The following is a 27,407-nucleotide window of genomic DNA, read 5'->3' as shown; positions in this document are numbered from 1 at the left end:
ACCAGTGTGTTCATCCTTAAGTTCGGTTACTATGACAACCCCTCTATCCTTTGCCCTTTGACCTTCCAGGTAGTCTTAATAGGCCTTTGTTCATTTCGGGATTGTGTCCTTTTCTCTTGCACACACCTGCATTAAAAGTCTCCTGCAATGCAGAGTTCAGGTTCTGAATTGAGCTTAGGTGTGCATGATCTCTAAAACCCCATAGTACGGCTCGGACTGTCCAGGACTAAATCCTTAATCTGATGGTATTATCGATTCATCTGAAGAGGAATAAAGATGAGACTACTGATTATTCTTCTCTTCACCTTGCAAAAAGGTAAGACGGTGAGAGAGTCTGTGCTCATAGATAAAAGACCAGGTTGTAGTTAACATTAGAAAATGCAGTAGTTTACATAAAAATGAGCAATATAGTTTTTCAGCATTTATTAATCTTTGTTAATGTTAGTTAATGCCAATAAAATGATTCGTGTTAGTTTATTGTGCATTTACTAATGTTAACAGTTACAACTTTTTATTTTAAATAATATCTTAGTAGGGGCTGAAATTAACATAAACTAAGATTAAAAAAATGCTGTATTGTTTATTTAACGTATATTATTATATACAATCTTATTGTAAAGGTTGACCAAAGATGTAATGTAATGAAGTGATGAAGACAAAGGTGAAGGACCAGATATGTAGCACATATTACTTCCACCTTCAATATGAAACTGGAAAAAATGTGATTGTAAAAAAATGTGATTGAGTTAATGATAAAGCATTACATTTTACATTCATGCATTTGGCAGACACTTTTATCCAGCATGAATTACAGTGCATTACAAGTATGCATTTTCTCTTATGTGTGTTCCATGCACAAACCCACAAGCTTTTGTGTTGTTAATGCAATACAACAGAGCTACAGGAACTGTATTTTTTACATTTTGAAGATGTTTTGATTTGTTATACAAAGTAACTAACAATCCATTGTATGCATTATTATAGCAATATTTGTAAAAAAAAAAAAACGATTAAAGAAAGATGTTGCATAAAATGGGTCAGTAACACTTTACAAAAGGGTTGTAATAGTAAACATTACTAAATGCATCAACTAACATGAATAAAAAATGAACACAATATTTTTTAGCATTTATTCATTCTATAGTGTAAGTTAATTTTAATAAAGTTATTCATTTTAGTTCATGGTGCATTAACTTATGTTAATCAGTTTGATTTTACTAATGTATTAGTATATGCTAAAATTATCATGAACTAAAATTAATAAATGCAGTAGAAGTATTGTTTATTAATAGTTCATGTTAGCTAATGCATTAACTAGTTGTTAACAAATGAAGAGTTTTGTTGCAAAACGAGACATTTTTGTTAAAACATGTTTATTATTATGTTATCATGTTATTATTTTGTTTTATGGTGCTACTTAGCTGTATTTTTTAAATTATGAAGGTTTAAATCAAAACAAACCAATTGCAGTTGAATTGATATTAATTGGAATGCACAACCAAAAAACGAGATAAATAAAAAATAAAAAAGTTTTTTTTAAACGAAAACTTTTTTGCAACGAAACTCTTCAAATACAACCTTATTGTAAAGTGTTACCAATGGGTCTCACATAAAACTGTAATAGTAACATGTCAGTGTTGTTTTAAGGTTTCTCCAGTACAGCGAGCAGTGTTAAAAGATATTTGTTTTTTCATCAAATGAATTTACAACTAATAATAACATTTTATACTTCCTTTGTGCAGTTCATGGCACTTCTGTTTTCTGCCCAGAAACAAGTGACCTTGGATCTGATCAGCTTTTTATTGGTGAGTGTCACTATAACAATCACAAATAAACTGTAAGAAAAAGTTGTCCCTAGCTGTTACTTTTTGGGCAGTACCCTTTTCAAAAAGTACACCTATAGTTCATAGTAGTACCTCAGATGTTCATATTGGTACTAGTGTTGTAGTACTCGAGACCGGTCTTGGTTTTGATGGTCTTGTCTCTGTCTCGACTGTGGTCTCATAACTGTGGAAATTAATTTACAGTGTATTGTTTTATTTAATGTGATGAGATGTAAAAATTTTGGCTTTAAAAGCAACCATTGGCCTATTTCTTATTTGATTTCTTTTGTTACTGTTGTGCTGGTAGGAGATGAATGGGGGGTTGTTCAAAAACATCTCAACAAAAAGAATGCAAAATTCCTGAATAACCAAGATGTGATTGCGAAAAAGGCACGATACTGTAGTTGTATACATTTTTGTTTATTTATCAGAGTTGTATAGTACTTAAGTATTTGTACTTTCTGCATAAAAGTAAAGTTTCATTTAATCGTATTTTATTAGTGTTTTTCTTTGGAAAACATACATTCCAAAACACATTATCATAATTTTTACTCCACTATACTTTTCATAATTTCAAGTTTTTGGTTTATATTTAATATTTAAGTACATTAAACATCTAGTAATTTTTTGTACTTTTACTTAAGTAAAAATTTTTTTTGTACTTTTATTCAAGAAAGTAAAAGTACACATTTTTTATGTAATTAGGCATTAAATCATTTTTAATGAGCAATATATAATGAATACACAGTATGATTCTATGCTTTAGAATGTAGTGAACATTTTATAGTAAAGAAAAGTAATTTTTTTCCCAAGACAACACTGTGATAAAGCACAGATCCTTGGAAAATGTAACTAAAATACTTAAGTATTATACACCTCTGTTATTTATATAATAACATCTGACATGATCTAAAAAAAAAAAACGTGAACTTAAGTGTTTCTGAGCAACACGTGAATATTGCTACCGAATAGATAAGAATGCTTAGGACGCATAGTTTGACCATTTTTTGATGGTCTCAACTTTGGTCTCATCTTGGTTTAGGTGGTCTTTATTACAACACCAATTGGTACCTCAAATGTGCATATTCATACAAAACTTATACATTTCTATACCTAAATGCAGTGGGCAGGGTTCCCACACCTTAGTTAACTTAAAATCAAGGACCTTTCAAGGACTTTCCAGGTACAATACCCTCAAATTCAAGGACTAAAAATGGGGACACATTTTAAGTGAGAGCAAAGTTACATTTGTGTTACCTTTAAAATACATTGTTACAGTTCTCTTTCGAGGGAACTTGCGCTGCGTCACTGCGGTGACACTTTGGGGACGCCTCCAAGGGTAAGTGCGTCTGAATGTGTATATCAAATTCAACCAATGGTGAGGCTTAACGACAAAGACAGGGTGACGCGGGAGCCAGGAAGTTTATCACTATCTGAAATATTGCCAAAGACTGCATTACAGGGATGCAGGAAGTATGGCATTGGAGACGCAGCGTCTAATTCCCTTCGCAAGGAACAACAGTTACATGCAAAAAAGCATTTTGGAATGAATCAACATTTTCATACAAAAGATATAAGCATTTAAAGCAAACAGTTTAGCACGTGTGCTTAAAAAGTCTAGAATTTTTATGATATTATCCTACACTACACAGGGAATAATATGGATTTTTTTTTCCAAAAAAATTAATGCATAAAATAGATTCAAGCACTTTCAATGACCTGTATCTATGTTTGTATATTTTCAAAAACTTCCGAGGCCTTGATTTCCCCCCCCAGATTCACAAACTTTTAAGGATTTCAAGGACCCGTGGGAACCCTGAGTATTTTGACATAAGTTTACATATTTTGACATGACGAGCCACACACGATGGGCCAAATACATGTTGTGACGAGCTTCGCATCGTGCACCCTCGAAAAATAAGTCACCAGCCGCCACTACCTAAATAGTACATATTAAGACCTCTTTAAATGGTACTGCCCCAGTAAAAGCTAGGGAACATTTTGACTGTGTAATAATAAAACATATCCATAATGTTTAAAAAATATAAACTTACTGTACATGTAATACCTTGTCATATAGAAGAACTCTTAAACCACACCCAAAAATACACAAATGTACTAAACAGCTGACAGAGAATGTGTGTATTTGTGATACACAGGTTGTCTGGGTGTTCAGTTCTCCTGGCTTTATGCTGTGTTTGATGACCTGCTGTCCGTAATGGAGTTTGCTGTTAATCTGCATTGTGAGACGGGTCTTTGTCCTGCGGACATCCAGAACCACGGACATTACTGTAGCAATGCACGGGAAACATGGGACACTGCGCACACACACATACAGCCTGCCGACACACTTGACAGGTGAGAACGCATGGAGCAATGAATGAGGGGAGGGGGTGAAATTAGACACAGAGGGGGTTGAAAGATTTTAATGGATGTATTAACTTCCCAGTGGAGTCCACACACATACTCAGTGTGTGCTCTGACCCAACTTTCCTTGTTTTTTGCCTCTGTGTGCAATTGGGGGGAAAAGGCAATGTAACCTAGAGTAATATAAATGCACACATACACACCATCCCCATACATCTTGTGTGAAAACAATTTATAGATAAAGAGTTCAGGATATTAATCTTCTTATGTGTGTCCGCATCTGTGTGCAGTTGTTGTTTCACCCACTGGAGATGTTATCAGGAACTAAAGGACAGAAACTGCAGTCGGAGGATCCCAACAAACACCAACTACACCTGCGGCTACAACTCCAGCTGTGGTACACAACCTCAGTCATTAAATAAAATGCAAAGATCTTAAAAAGATTTTATCACATAAGTTTACTTTATCACATTATTTTATGGTGCTTGTACACCAAGTGCCACGCTTATACGTTTTTATCCGTTTTTCTGCACTTCAACGACAGTGAAGGAGGAGCGGGGCAAATATCGCAACAACCAACTGGTGCATCGTTCAACGACTGATAAACAAAGCAGAAGTATCATAACAACCAAAGTGCTTAGCTGAAAAAATGCTAGCAAGCGCTCACAGTCAGCCTCCGCCCGCCATTTTCAGCCACGTTTAAACGCTTTGGTGAACACGCCCCCTTAGGCATGATGCTTTGTAACAACCCAAAGTCATAGTGACACATTAGAGGGGTCATATTATACATATTTATTTAGCACCCAAGGACAACTTTCAGTATAATGTCTTTTCACGACTATCTCTACCGAAGCACCACGTTCCTCAATCTCTAGATTTTTTGCATAAAAAAATATTTTTAACTTTCACAAAGACGCTTTTGTGGCTAATATTGTGTGTTTTTGCGGCAATCAAGCTACCCAATTTGCGTCATTCGCATGGGGCCGAACGAGTTTTGGTCTATTCGCATCTTTGCATTAACTTTGTATGTTTTCTACTTGCGCAAATTTGAATTAGCATTTTGATGTGTACGCCCCATTATGCTGCGTACACACCAAACATGAAGCATCGCTTTCCTTGCTCTAGTTTACTCATGGGATTTAACTTTGTGTCATGCTAATTTTTCACTTCAGTTGGATATATTCAATACAAAGACGCGCTTGAGGCGATTATTGTGTGTTTTTGCGGCAATCGCACCATCCAATTTGCGTCATTCGCATCAGCCTGCGCAAGTTCGTCAATTCGCATCTTTGCATTGACTTTGTATGTAATCTACTCGTGCAAATTTGAATTTGGTTTTGGTGTGTACGCCCCATTATGCTGTGTACACACCAAACACAAAGCATCGCTTTCCTCGCTCTAGATTACTCATGGGATTTAACTTTGTGTCATGCAAATTTTTCACTAGAGTTAAATATTTTCAACTTGCGCGAAAACACGGTTGAGGCAAATATTGTGTGTTTTTGCGGCAATTGAGCCACCCAATTTGCGTCATTCGCATTGGCCCGCATCTTTGCATTGACTTTGTATGTAATCTAATAGCGCAAATTTGAATTTGGTTTAGGTGTGTAAGCCCCATTATGCTGCGTACACACCAAACACGAAGCATCGCTTTCCTCGCTCTAGATTACTCATGGGATTTAACTTTGTGTCATGCTAATTTTTCACTTCAGTTAAATATTTTCAATACAAAGACACGTTTGAGGTGAGTATTGTGTGTTTTTGCGGCAATCGCACCATCCAATTTGCGTCATTCGCATCAGCCTGCGCAAGTTCGTCTATTCGCATCTTTGCATTAACTTTGTATGTCAAATTTACTTGCGCAAATTTTAATTTGCGTTTTGGTGTGTACGCCCCATTATGCTGTGTACACACCAAACACGAAGCATCGCTTTCCTCGCTCTAGATTACTCATGGGATTTAACTTTGTGTCATGCAAATTTTTCACTAGAGTTAAATATTTTCAACTTACGCGAAAACACGCTTGAGGCGAATATTGTGTGTTTTTGTGGCAATTGCCCCACCTAATTTGCATAAGTAGCATCAGCCCGCATCTTTGCATTGACTTTGTTTCTAATCTACTAGCGCAAATTTGAATTTGGTTTTGGTGTGTATGCCCCATTATGCTATGTACACACCAAACAAGAAGCATCGCATTCCTCGCTCTAGATTACTCATGGGATTTAACTTTGTGTCATGCTAATTTTTCACTTCAGTTAAATATTTTCAACTTACGCGAAAACACGCTTGAGGCGAATTTTGTGTGTTTTTGTGGCAATTGCGCCACCTAATTTGCATCATTCGCATCGGCCCGCATCTTTGCATTGACTTTGTATGTAATCTACTCGCACAAATTTTTATTTGCATTTTGGTGTGTACACCCCATTATGCTGCGTACACACCAAACATGAAGCATCACATTCCTCGCTCTAGATTACTCATGGGATTTAACTTTGTGTCATGCTAATTTTTCACTTCAGTTGAATATTTTCAATACAAAGACGCGTTTGAGGCGAGTATTGTGTGTTTTTGCGGCAATCGCACCATCCAATTTGCGTCATTTGCATCAGCCTGCGCAAGTTCGTCTATTCGCATCTTTGCATTGACTTTGTATGTAATCTACTCGCACAAATTTTAATTTGCATTTTGATGTGTACACCCCATTATGCTGCGTACACACCAAACATGAAGCATCGCTTTCCTTGCTCTAGTTTACTCATGGGATTTAACTTTGTGTCATGCAAATTTTTCACTTCAGTTGAATATTTTCAATACAAAGACGCGTTTGAGGCGAGTATTGTGTGTTTTTGCGGCAATCGCACCATCCAATATGCGTAATTTGCATCAGCCTGCGCAAGTTCGTCTATTTGCATCTTTGCATTGACTTTGTATGTAATCTACTCGCACAAATTTCAATTTGCATTTTGGTGTGTACACCCCATTATGCTGCGTACACACCAAACAAGAAGCATCGCATTCCTCGCTCTAGATTACTCATGGAATTTAACTTTGTGTCATGCAAATTTTTCACTAGAGTTAAATATTTTCAACTTGTGCGAAAATACGCTTGAGGCGAATATTGTGTGTTTTTGTGGAAATTGCGCCACCTAATTTGCATCATTTGCATCGGCCCGCATCTTTGCATTGACTTTGTATGTAATCAAAAGCGTGTTTTTGCAACAATCGTGCAGTCCAATTCGCATCGGCCAGTTCGAGTTTGCATCTATTCGCATCTTTGCATTGACTTTGTATGTAATCAAAAGCGTGTTTTTGCAACAATCAAGCAGTCCAATTCGCCAGTGCGATTTTGCATCTATTCGCATCTTTGCATTGACTTTGTATGTAATCAAAAGGGTTTTTTGCAACAATCGTGCAGTCCAATTCGCATCGGCCAGTGCGAGTTTGCATCTATTCGCATCTTTAAATTGACTTTGTATGTAATCAAAAGCGTGTTTTTGCAACAATCAAGCAGTCCAATTCGCCAGTGCGATTTTGCATCTATTCGCATCTTTGCATTGACTTTGTATGTAATCAAAAGCGTGTTTTTGCAACAATCGTGTAGTCCAATTCGCCAGTGCGATTTTGCATCTATTCGCATTTTTGCATTGACTTTGTATGTAATCAAAAGCGTGTTTTTGCAACAATCGTGCAGTCCAATTCGCCAGTGCGATTTTGCATCTATTCGCATCTTTGCATTGACTTTGTATGTAATCAAAAGGGTTTTTTGCAACAATCAAGCAGTCCAATTCGCATCGGCCAGTGCGAGTTTGCATCTATTCGCATCTTTAAATTGACTTTGTATGTAATCAAAAGCGTGTTTTTGCAACAATCGTGTAGTCCAATTCGCCAGTGCGATTTTGCATCTATTCGCATTTTTGCATTGACTTTGTATGTAATCAAAAGCGTGTTTTTGCAACAATCGTGCAGTCCAATTCGCCAGTGCGATTTTGCATCTATTCGCATCTTTGCATTGACTTTGTATGTAATCAAAAGGGTTTTTTGCAACAATCGTGCAGTCCAATTCACATCGGCCAGTGCGAGTTGCATCTATTCGCATCTTTGCATTGACTTTGTATGTAATCAAAAGCGTGTTTTTGCAACAATCGTGCAGTCCAATTCGCATCGGCCAGTGCGAGTTTGCATCTATTCGCATCTTTGCATTGACTTTGTATGTAATCAAAAGCATGTTTTTGCAACAATCGTGCAGTCCAATTCGCATCGGCCAGTGCGAGTTGCATCTATTCGCATCTTTGCATTGACTTTGTATGTAATCAAAAGCGTGTTTTTGCAACAATCGTGCAGTCCAATTCGCCAGTGCGATTTTGCATCTATTCGCATCTTTGCATTGACTTTGTATGTAATCAAAAGGGTTTTTTGCAACAATCGTGCAGTCCAATTCGCATCGGCCAGTGCGAGTTGCATCTATTCGCATCTTTGCATTGACTTTGTATGTAATCAAAAGCGTGTTTTTGCAACAATCGTGCAGTCCAATTCGCCAGTGCGAGTTTGCATCTATTCGCATCTTTGCATTGACTTTGTATGTAATCAAAAGCATGTTTTTGCAACAATCGTGCAGTCCAATTCGCATCGGCTAGTGCGAGTTTGCATCTATTCGCATCTTTGCATTGACTTTGTATGTAATCAAAAGGGTTTTTTGCAACAATCGTGCAGTCCAATTCGCATCGGCCAGTGCGAGTTTGCATCTATTCGCATCTTTGCATTGACTTTGTATGTAATCAAAAGCATGTTTTTGCAACAATCGTGCAGTCCAATTCGCATCGGCCAGTGCGAGTTTGCATCTATTCGCATCTTTGCATTGACTTTGTATGTAATCAAAAGCATGTTTTTGCAACAATCGTGCAGTCCAATTCGCATCGGCTAGTGCGAGTTTGCATCTATTCGCATCTTTGCATTGACTTTGTACGTAATCTACTTGCGCAAATCGTTGAATTCGTGTTTGGTGTGTACACCCCATTAGAGATTTTTTTCATACTTAAAGTCCGTGTAAAGTCCTTCTAGAGAATTCTATACACATTCTAAATGCTAGAAATGTATTGCTGAAACACATTACAAAAACTGTGAACTGTGTAGTACTGCGGAGTTACGCCAAACAGTTTTCTACATTTCAGGACTATTTGGGGGGGGGCTAAAACGGTGGCTTGATGACGCACTGGAGCCACCAAGCATGGCCCCGCCCCTACAACATTACCGAGCATACATTCAGGTTGCAACGGTTTAAAAAGTTAAAAAATACGGAAGCTTCCCGCAAGTGGGTGTGGTTTCAGCGCAGACAGTGGACCCGCCCCCAGGGTATAAGAGCAGAGCATCCTGCCTGTTTTTTAACTTTTTATAACTCATTTTATTTACTCAGCGTTTTTTTAAATAATTCAAATTTGTCTGGGTGGTAAATATCGCATTTTCCTGTGGTGTGACCAACTGAGAACTCATTTAATATCAGACTTTAAAGATTAAACGCATTCCTTATTAAAAAAGTATAAACACCCAGTGCAAAATCAACAAAAAAGTGCATATGCCAGCATGATTTGGTTTATTTGTGTGACTGTTAACTGTTACAGACACGCAAGATTTCTGTGATGAAGGATTCTGCCATTGTGATCAGTCAGCTATAGACTGCATCGGCTCCAACCGTCATATCACAAAACAGGATGGAAACAACCAACCGATCACATCACAGACAGGTACCACAGCTTTTAATCAGAGTACAGTTGTACAGTTATTTATAGCAAACAAAGAGACGCTATTTTTATCTGTTTTAATGTTTCTCTTCACTCACTTTCTCTGCAACAGATCTTCTTGTTAATGACACCTACACCAGTGAGATGTTTAATGAAACAGGTGAGACTCTACACACCTATCAGTCACATCCACAGACATTTTTAGACCGTCATTCCCTGGTACCCACCTGTGTGTTTGCCCAAGCCAATTAAAAACTTTTGATATTGGTGTGTGACAAAGCAGTTTACACATACTGATCAACTGACAATGTGTTATGCATTTCAGACAGGGTGGAGCTTTCCCCATCAGACTTTGATATATATGGTAATATAACAGTAAAAGCAAAGTACACATTAAAGCAAAAATAAAAACAAAACCTCATAATATGTCTCTCTCTTTCAGGATTTGATCACACACTGAATGAGACAATAAGCAACTTCACCACTGAGGTGGTATTTGTCAACGGCTCTCAAGCCAGCGATATCCAGACTACAGAAAACCCTGCCGTATATCAGACTGGTGAAGCTTCTTATTCTTAGTGTATTTTCTGTAGTCCGCTAGTTTCCACTAATCTGAGCAACCTCAAGACTTCACTGATGTCTGCTATACTTCATCCTCAGGTCCAAGGAAAGAGGAGAATGAACTGAAACAGGAGACAGACAGCGTATCAAAAAGAGAAAACACAGTTGAGGAAGAGGAGGGGGTGGAATACGAGGAAGGTGTCTTTAATGGTGAGAGATGTGTTTGATTTCACATCAAGCATTCTGCACGCTTTTCGTTTTTCTGTGTCTCTCAGGCTTACGGAGTTGTTGCAAACAATTCAACCCTGACTTCAATACACCATTTCACATTGAACAAGTGTTCAAAATTCCACCACAGACACTGCTTGTGGTTTAAAACTTGATCTGTTATTGTTTTAAAAATTTTGGTTCTCTGTAAAGCAACTTACAAGAAAAATTTTGTGCATGCTTATGGGCTTAATAAATACACTGTACCAGACTTAAGCTGCAGCTTTCTCTGTAAATGCCAAAGGTTAATTTTCGAAGAAAATTACTTTTTCAGATGACAGAACACGAGACTGTGAGTTTGTCCTGACGCACATAAACAACCCACCCACACACACTGTTTTAAAGGGTAGCCTACCTCGACTATGAAGACTTTTTATATTTACCTTCTCCTCCTTAAATCCAGAAACACATTCAATATTTTTATTACTTCAATTAATTAAAGTATTAATTAATTAATAAAAAATCCTAATATGTAATACTCATTTTAACTTATAGAGGCCGCCATAATAGTTGTCATAAAATATTACTACAGTTACTATACATATTTATACTGTATAGGAATGTGTTTGTGTGCAACCCTGGACCATAAAACCAGATGTAAGATTTATACATCATCCATAAGCTATTGGAATAAATAAGCTTTCCGTTAATATATGGTTTGTTAGAATAGGACAATATTTGGCTGAGATTCAACAATTTAAAAATCTGGAAGTTGAGAGTGCAAAAAAACTTAATATTGAGACAATCGCATTTAGGGCCCTATTTTAACGATCTGAAACGCAAGTGCGAAGCACAAAGCACAAGTGCGGATCTTGGGTGCTGTTGCTATTTTCCCGGCGGGAGAAATAACTCTTGCCCCAGGCGCAAATCAGTAAGGGGTTGGTCTGAAGTAGGTTCATTATTCATAGATGTGGTTTGGGTGTAACGTTAAATAAACCAATCAGAACGTCATCCAACATTACCTTTAAACGCAAGTGCGCAAGTTCCATGGCGGGTTGCTATTATTATGACGGATTTACCAGGCGCACGCAAGGAGCGGTTCACAGCCGAGAAGACCGACGTTTTTGTAAGAGCAGATAGGAGAAACCCGCCCAAATCAGCGTCGGTTAAACAGGCGTGGGAGGAAATAGCCACAATTGTCTCATCAGCTGGCATCCCCAGGACGTTGCGCTGCAAGCGCTACAATGATGTCAGGAGACGGGGGAATCCCAAGCTTGCCAGCATAAATCGGGCACGCCGTGTAACGGGAGGTGGATCTGCCTCTACACAGGACCTGATCCCAGCAGAGGACATCGCTGCTTCCACCCTCACCGCTGAAAGCCAAGAAACGCAAGCAGTCCAACCCCAAAGTACTCTTACAAATCAAGTTCACATACATTAAGGTTTCTTATAAAAACATTTTAATTATTATCTACATAAAATAAACGTAATACAGCCACACAACAAACATATGAAAATATTTTAATCGTTATTTGCATGAGAATTTTTTAACGCAGCCACACAATAAATAAAAACTATCACCACAATTCTCACCACTATGATTCCCCTTATCTCGTGTATTAATATTTTTTATTGTAACAATTTATGATTTGCAAAAATAACTGTTGCATCTGTGTAGATTAGATAAGCAAAGTGTATGCGCGTTGTGCACGCTATACATTATGGTCAAGCATGCACCCTTAAAATAGCATAATGCGCAACGCGCCACTGACTTTAGACTAGTTTTTTCTGGTCAGTGGCGTAATTGTTTTTTGAAACTGCAAAATAGCATCAGGGATGGTTTGCGCTGGAACACGCCTCCTTTTTTGCGCTGAACCGCCCAGGGAGCACAAGTTCATTCCCTAGTTTGCCGACGTGCGTCTGTGGAGGGAAAAACCCGCTGTGCGCCGGTGCAAAATATGAATGATACATGCGTCACTGACAAAGTCAATTGCGCTGGGTGCAAGATAGGGCCCTTAAAGTCCAAATTAAGTCTTTATCACACATATAAATAATGAAAATGTTTGTCTTCCAATCTCTCTGATGAAGCCAATACGGAAGTAATTTAAACTGCAATTCATCGACTGGCCACTAGAGCCTGGCTCCAAAAGGGAGTCAATCCCCAACTTTACAGTAGAAATAATATGTTTACAGCCTGGTACAAAAAGTGAAGCTAAGTTTGCCCTTCATGACAACTCTGAGGGGGTGATTTCTTTTGTAACTCATCCGTTTAAATTATATTAAGCCTTAAAGTTCTGCATAATTAAGGGGGCGTGGCCACTTGAGTGATGGGTGAACGGCCACTGCTGTCACTAGAGTCGAGCTAGGCGGGCGTGGTTTCAGCAACCAGTCACCTCAGCTTCACCCATGTCCCGCCTCTTTTTTCGGATATCCGCGAGTGATGCGCGGCCAAGATGGCGACGGCGGGCACCGCCTATTATTGGCTTCAGAAAAGCTCTTCATAAACCTATGGGTGACGTCACCGACACTAGGTCTATATTTTTTTACAGTCTATGGTTTTAGCGCTCTCTACTGGCTTACCACGGTAATAACGTTGTTGACTAAATGGGGGAAGTTGTAAGCTTTTACATAAACTTCAAACTTCACAAACTTCAAAAATTCAAACTTGGGTAGTAAAGCAAAGTTTGTAGGCGAGTTTTTGGCCAATTTTGATTGTGAATTTGCTGCATCCACTCACAAAAACAAAGTTTGGATATATTTACAGTAGGAAATTTACAAAATATCTTCATGAAACTTCTGATTGGACCAGATGAAAAGGTCTGCGCTGATTGGACCAGATGAACCGAGAGCGGTGTTTTTTTGCCAGACAAATAACAGGCGCTAAGTGGAGGTAGAAGCGCGGGGGGGGGGGGGTTCTTAAACAGTCTAATTTATGTTGTTCTATTGGAGCATAGTGTTGGTGTCAGTGAATATGATCAAAAAATCTTGCCGACTGCAGCTTTAAGGGTTTTATTTTATATAAGCTTCTCCACACTGATCTGGGATCAGCATCTAATTTAATTGAATGACAAACAAATCCCATAACAGATTTGGTTGCACGAGTTGAAGTATCACCCAAAGTAAACTATTCAGGCATGATCTGCAGTTTCAGAATAATGACCATGTGACCTGTGACATCATTTCCTGTTTGCGTTTTAGTGACTGCTGTGATGTCAGAAGAAACAGAAATTCCTACTACCCACAATGCATTGGACATGAGCACAAATAGTGAGCCTTCTTATTAATTTTCCTGTTTTTATATTTCTTGTTCCCTTTCTTAAAATATAAAAAACATCAAAGAGATTATCCATCTAGAAATTCAGTATTTATATTTTTTATGTCTTGACAGATGGACCGACAGGTAGCACAGCTCTACCATTAACAACAGAAACACAGACTGTCGCATTCTCACACACAGACATACAATCAATCCATACACAACACTTATCACACACACAAAGTCTTCTTTCTGCTCCACACACAGTATCAGTAACAACATCCACACACATACAACCACAATACCTCTCATCTGATGAAGATGAGGAAAGTGATGAAGATGATGAAGACACGTTTCAACCGGCTGCAAACAACAATTTAAAACCCACAGCATACACACCTGCACAAATTCAACATACAACACACACCATAAAACCTCTTACACACATCCCTGCGCATACTACTGTTACACAAAAAACAACAATTCATGCTAGTAACATCACTGGAGGAATAATGGATGAGTCGATAGAGACAGAAGAACAGTCAACACAAACCAATCAAAACCTTTATAGCCTTCTGATGACCACACCCACCCAAACAATAACCAATCAAAACTCTCATCATAAAACAACCCCATCCATATCTTCCAATGAAGATAAACCAGAAAGAGACAGTGAGGAGGAAGAGTTATCGGTTGAAAAGACAGAGAAAGAAAGTGAAGAGGCAAGCGACTTGATCACAACCAAACCAACATCTTCAGCATCACACTTGACCACACAAGCCACCACAAACTCACAAAACAAAAAGAGTGATGAAGAGCTACAGAGTGACGAAGAGAGTGAAAAACAAAGTGGCATTTTTTCTTCGGTCCACAACCGAACCACTGCCAGCTTTCTAAAACCCTCCATCACAACACCAGGCATTACTGATCCCTCTACTAAACCTCCCGTACACGTGTTCCCAAAACCAACAGAACACACGGTTGCAAAACCAACGAGGAATCACAAAACAACATCTCAACCTCTCCATAAGACCCAGATGCCAGCATCCACATCTCGTCCTTACTCCCAGAAATCAACCCATCCACCCCTGCAACGGCCACCTGCCACTATGGTGACCCCTGCAGATCAGGAGGAGTCTGCTGAGGAAGAGGAGCAGGAGGAGGAAGTGAAAGAGCCGTCTGACAGCTCACAGGAATCAGAGAAGATTGGTAACCAGCAATCAGTTAACCAAACATAGATGTATATTGTTTCCAAAGAACTGTAAGCATGTGCGTGTGTTTCTCCAGAGCCTGTCCGGAGACGGAGACGGACACTGCCGTTCTTTGCCTGGTCTCTGCTGGAGGCAGCGGGACTTTCAGACCAACCGAAAGAAGAAAGCGAAGGTTTATATGAGGATTTGCTCAGTTTTAAAACCATTTTATCAAAATGAGACCTTGTAATGATATCACCTACCAACAAGTCTTTGTGTCTGTGTATGTGTTTGTGTGTAGAATGTAGCATGTCTTTTTACCAGTATGATGCAGCTGGACAGGTGCTAAGGGATATGTCTGCTTTGGGTGAAATGCTGAACTGTCTGACAGGACGATGTCCTCATGAGTATCAAAACTATGGCTGCTACTGTGGACAGCAGGGAAGAGGAAACCCAGTAGATCAGCTGGACCGGTCAGAACATGCACATACACTTTCACAAATGCAGACATGGTTTTATGTTTACATAGTATCCTTACCAATCTGTTACGTTCTGCTCAAGTCACGCTGGCAAAGTTGATCAGTCAGTTTGGTAATCTGCATTTTCTGCATCAGATTCGAGCTCGAATAGATAAGGTAGTAAAGACGATATTAATACCTGTCACTATTGCTTTGGGAGCTGATATTCCAAATATGGTAAGGAGTGTCACATTTCCTTCACACGCTTGAGTTATTCGCCCAATCTCAACGCATTGGATAGCTGGCCAATTACAGCAAACCGCGCTTTTAAGAAAACGTTGAACACTTTGTACAAATGTACATGTTTTGGAAAGACGGGGCATAAGTGAGCAACAATAATGTAGGGTATGTGAAAAATGTTTTGTTTTATGAACCGTAAATGGTGTAAAAACATTGCATTACACCATATACACAAAATAATGTTCTTTTAGCAACGTCATATGACCCCTTTAAATGTCCTTCCTGGCAAAATTTGCATAGGTCCAAACAACATTGTAATAATGTACTAGCTTGTCAGGACCTGAGATGAAAAACTGCGTATGACTTTGCACAGGCATAGTTGGGAAGCAATTTTATGACACCAGCCACTATGACGGAGTAGGCAATCACAGCATGCTGCTGTTCGGCCATAATAGCGTGATGTACGAGAGTGACAAGAGCGAGAAGGAGCGCAACTGAGCTTGTGTGATAACCTGACGTTAATTCGGCTGAGGAAATAGATAAAAGTTTGTTGTAATGTCGTTTTAATGGTTAATGGGTGATAAAAAACAATTAAGTGACCCAGTCAGTGTTGTTGTGGGACTTATGGAAGCTTGTTTCCGCCATGTAAAAAATAATAAAAGAAAATTGTGACTTTGTATCTGAGATATCTTGAGATATATAAAGTCAGATTTCTGAGATATACAAAGTCGCAATTCTGAGATGTAAAGTAAGAATTCTGTGATATAAAGTCGCAATTCTCAAATATAAAGTCAGCATTCTGATATATTAAGTCGCTATTCTGAGCTATAAAGTCCCAATTCTGAGATATAAAGTCGCAATTTTGAGAAATAAAGTTGCAATTCTGAGCTATAAAGTCGAGATTCTGAGCTATAAAGTCTCAATTTTAAGATATAAAGTCGCAATTCTGAGCTATAAAGTCGCAATTCTGAGCTATAAAGTTGCAATTCTGAGATATAAAGTCTCAATTCTGAGAAATAAAGTTGCAATTTTAAGAAATAAAGTTGCAATTCTGAGCTATAAAGTCACAATTCTGAGCTATAAAGTTGCAATTCTGATATAAAGTTGCAATTCTGAGACATAAAGTCGCAAGTTTGAGACATAAATTCGCAATTCTGATAATACAATGTCGCAATTCTGAGCTACAAAGTTGCTATTCTGAGCTATAAAGTCGCAATTTTAAGATATAAAGTCGCAATTCTGAGCTATAAAGTCTCAATTTTAAGATATAAAGTCGCAATTCTGAGCTATAAAGTTGCAATTCTGATATAAAGTTGCAATTCTGAGACATAAAGTCGCAAGTTTGAGACATAAATTCGCAATTCTGAGCTACAAAGTCGCTATTCTGAGCTATAAAGTCGCAATTTTAAGATATAAAGTCACAATTCTGAGCTATAAAGTCGCAATTCTGAGCTATAAAGTCGCAATTCTGAGCTATAAAGTCGCAATTCTGAGCTATAAAGTCGCAATTCTGAGCTATAAAGTTGCAATTCTAAGATATAAAGTCTCAATTATGAGAAATAAAGTCGCAATTTTGAGAAATAAAGTTGCAATTCTGAGCTATAAAGTCGCAATTCTGAGCTATAAAGTCTCAATTTTAAAATATAAAGTCGCAATTCTGAGACATAAAGTGGCAAGTTTGAGACATAAATTCGCAATTCTGAGATACAAAGTCGCAATTCTGAGCTATAAAGTCGCAATTCTGAGCTATAAAGTCGCAATTCTGAGCTATAAAGTCGCAATTTTGAAATATAAAGTCGCAATTCTGATATAAAGTTGCAATTCTGAGACATAAAGTCGCAAGTTTGAGACATAAATTCGCAATTCTGATAATACAATGTCGCAATTCTGAGCTATAAAGTCGCTATTCTGAGCTATAAAGTTGCAATTCTGAGCTATAAAGTCTCAATTTTAAGATATAAAGTCGCAATTCTGAGCTATAAATTCGCAATTCTGAGATATAAAGTCTCAATTCTGAGAAATAAAGTCGCAATTTTGAGAAATAAAGTTGCAATTCTGAGCTATAAAGTCGCAATTCTGAGCTATAAAGTCTCAATTTTAAAATATAAAGTCGCAATTCTGAGACATAAAGTGGCAAGTTTGAGACATAAATTCGCAATTCTGAGATACAAAGTCGCAATTCTGAGCTATAAAGTCTCAATTTTAAGATATAAAGTCGCAATTCAGAGACATAAAGTCCCAAGTTTGAAAAATAAAGTCACAATTCTGAGCTATAAAGTCTCAATTTTAACTCTTTCCCCACCAGCCTTTTTCATGATTTTCACAAAAGTTTAATGCCTTCCAGAAAATGCTCCTTTTCAAATATATAAACATACAATATATGAAATAAAAGAACAGACCTTCTGCTTTTAAACAAAAAAATCAGTTTCATCCTACCTTCATGTGTTCTGTTTTTATCACCTCTAAAATATGTGTAGGTTTAATCAAAAACAAAAAATTTTGAGCATATTATTTTGAGATAATTCCATTTTTGTGAAGGACTTTTGATAGAGATCAGGGGCCGTATTCACAAAGAATTTTAAGGCTAAAAGTAGCTCCTAACTGGCGAATTTAGGAGCAACTCCTAAAAATACTGGGCGTGTCACTCCTAAATTTAGGACTCCTAATTTTTTTCACTAAGAGTAATTCACAAAGCATTTTAGCCCTAAAAGTAGCACCTAAGTCTGGGACAGCTTAAAAGAAGTCGAGAGGACTCCTAACTCACTAAGACCTATTCACAAAAGATCTTAAAATGCCTTAGGTGCTGATCCTCCTTAACATGGACAGTTTTACCAACTCACAAGCATTGCACATAACACTTAAAAGCACACATTAATGTAAGCATATTGTTTATGACATTTGTTTCTTAATTCATTACATTCATGACAAGCAGGAAGTTTTTTAGAATTACATGAAACAATAATGATATTAAATATTTAATATTATAGGCATACCTGTTGCCATGCTATTCTGTTTAAAGGCTGCAATCTCAACCCTCTACTGCGATTGTAATGCATATACCACCGCCTCTCGCATTCGTCCGGGGTCCGCGACATAAGCGGGAATGTTGCATTGATCTGCAACAAATCCTCTCCCCAGTGATGCGCGGGTTGATCCGAAATGAGCGGATGCATGCGGTCACGAGTCATCCAAAAATATTTTTTATGATATTCGGGTCGCGTTCGGTCAGGTCGTTTGAAATAAAGATGGCAATTAACTATTAAACAATTACTACTTAAAAAAAATGCTGGCCAGGGAGCGGGTCGGGTACACGATTTATTTTTTATTTTTTGCGGTCCGAGTTGCGGGCGGGTTAGTTGAAAACGTTGGTCGGGTGCCAGTTGTTTTGTACATTGACCCGCGCATCACTTTCTCGCATGTCTCACGCTTAGTTTTGCTTGATATCTCAGTGCCGAATTTCCCTTTTATTACGTTTCTTTTTTCCAGCACCAACTGGGCCAGCAGCAAAACTGATCCTGCATCCATTTGGGCTTTCTTTTTCGTTTTGGCGAGTTCCACCATCATTTATTTATTACATTAGGCAGGCTTCTTTAATATGGGCAACATTTCCTTGCTTTAAGTAGTCTATTTAGGCTAATAGGATGTACATTAATCAAGCAAGTGTTAATGCAATGTCGTTTTATTATTAGGCAATTGGCGGTTTTCATTTGTATTAGGCTTGATTTAATTTAATTTAATTCACGACTTTTCTTTTATATATGCATTTCGATGGCATTACTATTATTATTATTTTGTATAGGACACAGACATATTTCGATATTTTAATTCCATGATTTGGTGCGTCTGTGTTATGTTACGCCTGACAGCCCTGTCATCTAACAACCAATCACCGTGGTCATTGCGAGGCAGCTCGTGCATGAGAATTGACGTCATCCGTAGCAACGAAGACTCACTCTTAGTTTAGGAGTTATCATTTTTCCTTACTAAAAGTAGGTCTGAAAGGCGTTGTGAATAACTTTTAAGAGAAAACTCCTAGCTAAAATCTTTTAGTGCGATTTAGGAGTACTCTTAGTGATAAGATAAAATGCTTTGTGAATACGGCCCCAGATGCAGAGCGATGTTTAAAACATACACGGACATACAGCTGTTTGCCCTAGGGCAATACTTCGGGTTTTTATAAGTTGCGGTGGATAATAGCGGTATTACAGATTGAAGAGATAACTCGTCAATGGCGGGGAAAGAGTTAAGATATAAAGTCGCAATTCTGAGCTATAAAGTCGCAATTCTGAGCTATAAAGTTGCAATTCTGAGATATAAAGTCTCAATTCTGAGAAATAAAGTTGCAATTTTGAGAAATAAAGTTGCAATTCTGAGCTATAAAGTCACAATTCTGAGCTATAAAGTTGCAATTCTGATATAAAGTTGCAATTCTGAGACATAAAGTCGCAAGTTTGAGACATAAATTCGCAATTCTGATAATACAATGTTGCAATTCTGAGCTATAAAGTCGCAATTCTGAGATATAAAGTCGCAATTCTGAGCTATAAAGTCGCAATTCTGAGCTATAAAGTTGCAATTCTAAGATATAAAGTCTCAATTCTGAGAAATAAAGTCGCAATTTTGAGAAATAAAGTTGCAATTCTGAGCTATAAAGTCGCAATTCTGAGCTATAAAGTCTCAATTTTAAAATATTAAGTCGCAATTCTGAGACATAAAGTGGCAAGTTTGAGACATAAATTCGCAATTCTGAGATACAAAGTCGCAATTCTGAGCTATAAAGTAGCAATTCTGAGCTATAAAGTCGCAATTTTGAAATATAAAGTCGCAATTCTGATATAAAGTTGCAATTCTGAGACATAAAGTCGCAAGTTTGAGACATAAATTCGCAATTCTGATAATACAATGTCGCAATTCTGAGCTATAAAGTCGCTATTCTGAGCTATAAAGTCGCAATTCTGAGCTATAAAGTCTCAATTTTAAGATATAAAGTCGCAATTCTGAGCTATAAAGTCGCAATTCTGAGCTATAAAGTTGCAATTCTAAGATATAAAGTCTCAATTCTGAGAAATAAAGTCGCAATTTTGAGAAATAAAGTTGCAATTCTGAGCTATAAAGTCGCAATTCTGAGCTATAAAGTCTCAATTTTAAAATATAAAGTCGCAATTCTGAGACATAAAGTGGCAAGTTTGAGACATAAATTCGCAATTCTGAGATACAAAGTCGCAGTTCTGAGCTATAAAGTCGCAATTCTGAGCTATAAAGTCGCAATTTTGAAATATAAAGTCGCAATTCTGATATAAAGTTGCAATTCTGAGACATAAAGTCGCAAGTTTGAGACATAAATTCGCAATTCTGATAATACAATGTCGCAATTCTGAGCTATAAAGTCGCTATTCTGAGCTATTAAGTTGCAATTCTGAGCTATAAAGTCTCAATTTTAAGATATAAAGTCGCAATTCTGAGCTATAAATTCGCAATTTTGAGATATAAAGTCTCAATTCTGAGAAATAAAGTTGCAATTTTGAGAAATAAAGTTGCAATTCTGAGCTATAAAGTCGCAATTCTGAGCTATAAAGTCGCAATTCTGAGCTATAAAGTCGCAATTCTGAGCTATAAAGTCGCAATTCTGAGCTATAAAGTCGCAATTCTGAGCTATAAAGTCTCAATTTTAAAATATAAAGTCGCAATTCTGAGACATAAAGTGGCAAATTTGAGACATAAATTCGCAATTCTGAGCTATAAAGTCGCTATTCTCAGCTATAAAGTCGCAATTCTGAGTTATAAAGTCTCAATTCTGAGAAATAAATTCGCAGTTTTGAGAAATAAAGTTGCAATTCTGAGTTATAAAGTCTCAATTCTGACAAATAAAGTCGCAATTTTGAGAAATAAAGTTGCAATTCTGAGCTATAAAGTCGCAATTCTGAGCTATAAAGTCTCAATTTTAAAATACAAAGTCGCAATTCTGAGCTATAAAGTTGCAATTCTGAGCTATGAAGTCTCAATTCTGAGCTATAAAGTCTCAATTCTGAAAAATAAAGTTGCAATTTTGAGAAATAAAGTCGCAATTCTGATATAAAGTCACAATTCTGAGATATAAAGTCTCAATTCTGAGAAATAAAGTCGCAATTTTGAGAAATAAATTCGCAATTCTGAGCTATAAAGTCGCAATTCTAAGCTATAAAGTCTCAATTTTAAAATATAAAGTCGCAATTCTGAGACATAAAGTCGCAAGTTTGAGACATAAATTCGCAATTCTGATAATACAATGTTGCAATTCTGAGCTATAAAGTCGCAATTCTGAGATATAAAGTCGCAATTCTGAGCTATAAAGTCGCAATTCTGAGCTATAAAGTTGCAATTCTAAGATATAAAGTCTCAATTCTGAGAAATAAAGTCGCAATTTTGAGAAATAAAGTTGCAATTCTGAGCTATAAAGTCGCAATTCTGAGCTATAAAGTCTCAATTTTAAAATATTAAGTCGCAATTCTGAGACATAAAGTGGCAAGTTTGAGACATAAATTCGCAATTCTGAGATACAAAGTCGCAATTCTGAGCTATAAAGTAGCAATTCTGAGCTATAAAGTCGCAATTTTGAAATATAAAGTCGCAATTCTGATATAAAGTTGCAATTCTGAGACATAAAGTCGCAAGTTTGAGACATAAATTCGCAATTCTGATAATACAATGTCGCAATTCTGAGCTATAAAGTCGCTATTCTGAGCTATAAAGTCGCAATTCTGAGCTATAAAGTCTCAATTTTAAGATATAAAGTCGCAATTCTGAGCTATAAAGTCGCAATTCTGAGCTATAAAGTTGCAATTCTAAGATATAAAGTCTCAATTCTGAGAAATAAAGTCGCAATTTTGAGAAATAAAGTTGCAATTCTGAGCTATAAAGTCGCAATTCTGAGCTATAAAGTCTCAATTTTAAAATATAAAGTCGCAATTCTGAGACATAAAGTGGCAAGTTTGAGACATAAATTCGCAATTCTGAGATACAAAGTCGCAGTTCTGAGCTATAAAGTCGCAATTCTGAGCTATAAAGTCGCAATTTTGAAATATAAAGTCGCAATTCTGATATAAAGTTGCAATTCTGAGACATAAAGTCGCAAGTTTGAGACATAAATTCGCAATTCTGATAATACAATGTCGCAATTCTGAGCTATAAAGTCGCTATTCTGAGCTATTAAGTTGCAATTCTGAGCTATAAAGTCTCAATTTTAAGATATAAAGTCGCAATTCTGAGCTATAAATTCGCAATTTTGAGATATAAAGTCTCAATTCTGAGAAATAAAGTTGCAATTTTGAGAAATAAAGTTGCAATTCTGAGCTATAAAGTCGCAATTCTGAGCTATAAAGTCGCAATTCTGAGCTATAAAGTCGCAATTCTGAGCTATAAAGTCGCAATTCTGAGCTATAAAGTCGCAATTCTGAGCTATAAAGTCTCAATTTTAAAATATAAAGTCGCAATTCTGAGACATAAAGTGGCAAATTTGAGACATAAATTCGCAATTCTGAGCTATAAAGTCGCTATTCTCAGCTATAAAGTCGCAATTCTGAGTTATAAAGTCTCAATTCTGAGAAATAAATTCGCAGTTTTGAGAAATAAAGTTGCAATTCTGAGTTATAAAGTCTCAATTCTGACAAATAAAGTCGCAATTTTGAGAAATAAAGTTGCAATTCTGAGCTATAAAGTCGCAATTCTGAGCTATAAAGTCTCAATTTTAAAATACAAAGTCGCAATTCTGAGCTATAAAGTTGCAATTCTGAGCTATGAAGTCTCAATTCTGAGCTATAAAGTCTCAATTCTGAAAAATAAAGTTGCAATTTTGAGAAATAAAGTCGCAATTCTGATATAAAGTCACAATTCTGAGATATAAAGTCTCAATTCTGAGAAATAAAGTCGCAATTTTGAGAAATAAATTCGCAATTCTGAGCTATAAAGTCGCAATTCTAAGCTATAAAGTCTCAATTTTAAGATATAAAGTCGCAATTCTGAGACATAAAGTCGCAAGTTTGAGAAATAATTTGCAATTCTGAGCTATAAAGTCGCAATTCTGAGCTATAAAGACGCAATTCTGAGCTATAAAGTCGCAATTCTGAGCTATAAAGTCGCAATTCTGAGCTATAAAGTAGCAATTTTAGAAATAAAGTCGCAATTCTGATATAAAGTCACAATTCTGAGACATAAAGTCGCAAGTTTGAGAGACAAATTCGCAAGTCTGAGATACAGAAGATACAGTTTTTTCTTACACATTCTAAAATAAAAATATGTTACACTCTAAAAAACAAACGGTGCTATATAGCACCAAAACAATTGCTTTGGATCGTAACGATAGAAGAACCATTTTTAGTGCCATATAGCACCGGTGAAGAACCAGTGAAGCACCAGTGAAGCACCTGTGTAGAACCATATAGTGCTATGTAGAACCATATGTGGTGCTATATGGCCCCTATATGGTTCTACACTGGTGCTTCACCGGTGCTTCACTGGTGCTTCACTGGTTCTTCACCGGTGCTATATGGCACTAAAATGGTTCTTCTATCGTTACGATCCAAAGCAATTGTTTTGGTGCTATATAGCACCGTTTGTTTTTTTAGAGTGTATTTGCTAATTGGTGATATTGCGAATTGCAACCAACCTCTATTTCAAAATGCAATGACAAGCTACTGTAGCTGCAACAGGACAAACATGTTGTCGTCTAAGACAACTTAGGGATAAAACGTCCTCTGTAGAGCAGTTTGGCCATTAAGGGCTACTGTAGAAACATGATGGCGACTTCCATGTAAGGAGACCCGCAGTGTATGTAGTTAAAACGTCTGATTCTAAGGTAATAAAAAACAATACAGTTCATTATGTAAGGTGGTTGCATGTCTAATAATCCTGTATGAATTTCTTTATTCGATTGAACATAAGAGAATATATTTTGATAAATAATACTAACCACACAGTTTATGGCACCCACAGACTTCCACAGTAGAAAAAATTGTACAGATGCCGTCAACTGTGTGGTTTTTCAATGGCTGATTGTTGTTGATGTTGTGTTTCAGGTGCTGTTTTCTGCATCAGTGTTGTCTGGAACAGCTGAGTTCGCTGGGCTGCAGGAGAAACAGAAAACTCAATGCTCAAATCAGCTGTCAGAAAGGAAAACCCCGATGTAAGACATTACACACTTACCAAAAAACTTGCAAATATTTACTAAAAGAAATATAAGACTGGTAAACTAATGCAGATTACTGTGTGTCTGTGGCAGGTATGGGTACGAGCGTGTGCGACCGGCTGCAGTGTGTCTGCGACCGTTCCACTGCTGAGTGCATGGCTGCTTCTTACTTCAATCAGTCAATCACCTCGTCGTGTTCTGGGCCCCGCCCACCATGCCACCGTACTACAGATTCTTCGATGCAATCAACCAATCAGGGCTCTAGCGAGGAGAGCAATGAAATGACCCAGCAACGTCCGCAAACAAATGCACAGAACCAGCAGCCAGTCAGGCCGCACACATCCTCACTCGGAAAGAACCCCGCGCAAAGTAAACCTGCAGGGGGTGCCAAACAGGAGGAGGAAGAAGAAGAGGAAGAAGAGGAGCAAGGAAAAGAAGAAGAGGAAAAGGAGGAGCCAGAAAAAGAAGAGGAGGAGGAAGAGGAACCAGAATAATAAAACAAGATGGTTCTAGCTCTCAGTGTGATTCAATCATCAAGTAAATAAAAGATGTAATAGACAAAAAACCTCACTCAACATCAATGACCAAAGAAGGCGCCATCCAGAATCAGCTGTTCCTCCTCAGCTAACGTTCAATCTACAAACTGCATGGTTTTGATAGGAGCGAATAACTACAGAATACAAACTTGCCACAGGTGAAACTGGGGCCTGCAATTGTGCTCTGCAAACAAAATCGACCCACTAAAAGAAATGAGAGATGCCCTTCACATTGAAGGGATAGTAAACCTAAAAATGAAAATTAATTTACTCATTCTCATGTTGTTTCAAAACTGTATTATTTTTTTTTGTTCTGATGAACAACACAAAGGAAGATATTTTGAGGAATGTTTGTAAGCAAACCAATCAAAAGCCCCATTGACTTACATAGTAGAAAAAAGAGTGATGACAAAATTTTTGATGACGACGACATTTTTTTGGGTGAACTATCCCTTTAAAGCTTATGTTTTAGTGACCTTTGGAGCAAATCATTGTATTTGTATTTTTGTATCTTTTTTAAATCCACACAATGATTTGACTGAAGTAATTTTTATTCATTTAATTACAAATAAAGACATTTATTGTTTTTGTATAATATTAAATTGTCAGCTAAACTAAGCGTTTCAGAGAAGAGACACAAAATTTGAAAATAAGGGAATTTCCCCGAACCCTAACACCACCTTCACCCCTGCCACACCCTGTTTTTAACTACTAAGGGAATGGATGGGTAGAATGCAAAAAATGCTTACTTAGTATTTTTATCTTGTTTTCAGTACATATATCTAACAATGTTTAAATCAAGATGCATTTTCACGATGAGCACAATGACCGGAGAAAATAAGTCTCATTAAAGTTAAAGATAAAATTAAAGTGAATTTCTTTTTAAAAAAGCACCAAAACACTGCCAAAGGGGTTAGAAAAAACTCTTGAAAAAAAGTTTACTTTTTTCTTAAAGAGTAACTAAACCCTAAACTAACTTTTTTTAGTTAATGATCTGTAAGAATGATGCTTTATTAGTGCTGTTAATTGATTTTAGTAAGTTTTTTGACATTTGGATATAAAGTGTTTCAATACTACAATATATGGTGTAAAAACGTCTGAGTGCTGCCCTCTTCAGGTTGAACGGTGGCTACTGCAGTTGAATTTTCCTATTGGATGTTGGGTCCAAAAATTGACTCATGACGTAGGCAGGTTCAAGCTCACCACGCCCTTGTTACCATAGATATGTATAAAGGCTAGATGGCTTACCGCTGAGTCCCTAATGGCATCACCTGGCGGCCATCTTACGACAGGGCGCTCGCTCACTCGTAGCATTGAGTTTAATGGTGAAGGTACTTTTAAATGACCATAACTTGCTCAATTTTCTACCGATTTTCAAACGGTTTGTTGGCTATAATACTGGATGCTTTGACATGTTTCATGAATTTTTTATATATTTTTAGTATAGGTATGCAGTGTCATAGTTACATCTTTGACGTTTATAACAAACCAAACCGTTTGAAAATCGGTAAAAAATTAAGCAAGTTATGGTCATTTAAAAGTACCTGCATCATTAAAACTCAATGCTAGGAGTGAGCGAGCGCCCTGTTGTAAGATGGCCGCCAAAATGCAGACGTTCCACTCAATTGGCCAGCAGCGCGGGTGAGCTATCTAGCCTTTATACATATCTATGCTTGTTCTCACCACACACTTGGTACGAGCTTAGTTCGTCCCCTCTATCTCCATTCGGATCTGCCCACATTTCTTGCATTTTTCAAATATTGCCAGTGGGTGGAGTCAGGCTCTGACCAGGGGTTTAGTTACGCTTTAAACACATAATTCAAGGAAAAAGAATGTAACATTTTATACCCCATTGGCAGATTTTTTGCTCGTTT

General features: G+C 37.3%; 1 protein-coding gene across 1 annotated transcript; it reads left to right on the top strand.

Moving 5' to 3' along the window:
• The first annotated feature begins 276 nt into the window (after window positions 1-276).
• oc90 (otoconin 90) lies at window positions 277-25,660 on the top strand. The gene is made up of 14 exons (XM_073815048.1): window positions 277-316; window positions 1,743-1,805; window positions 3,983-4,181; window positions 4,481-4,587; window positions 9,806-9,928; window positions 10,038-10,085; window positions 10,368-10,484; window positions 10,586-10,696; window positions 13,892-13,904; window positions 14,056-15,158; window positions 15,237-15,332; window positions 15,441-15,612; window positions 24,888-24,994; window positions 25,091-25,660. The coding sequence occupies exons 1-14, from the start codon at window positions 277-279 to the stop codon at window positions 25,489-25,491; spliced, it is 2,700 nt and encodes an 899-aa protein (XP_073671149.1). The 3' UTR covers window positions 25,492-25,660.
• Window positions 25,661-27,407: the final 1,747 nt, after the last annotated feature.

This window comes from Paramisgurnus dabryanus, chromosome 6 (genome assembly GCF_030506205.2).
Source record: "Paramisgurnus dabryanus chromosome 6, PD_genome_1.1, whole genome shotgun sequence".
Taxonomy (NCBI): domain Eukaryota; kingdom Metazoa; phylum Chordata; class Actinopteri; order Cypriniformes; family Cobitidae; genus Paramisgurnus; species Paramisgurnus dabryanus.
The sequence above is the reverse complement of the archived record's forward strand: the minus strand, read 5'-3'. Positions and strand labels throughout refer to the sequence as shown.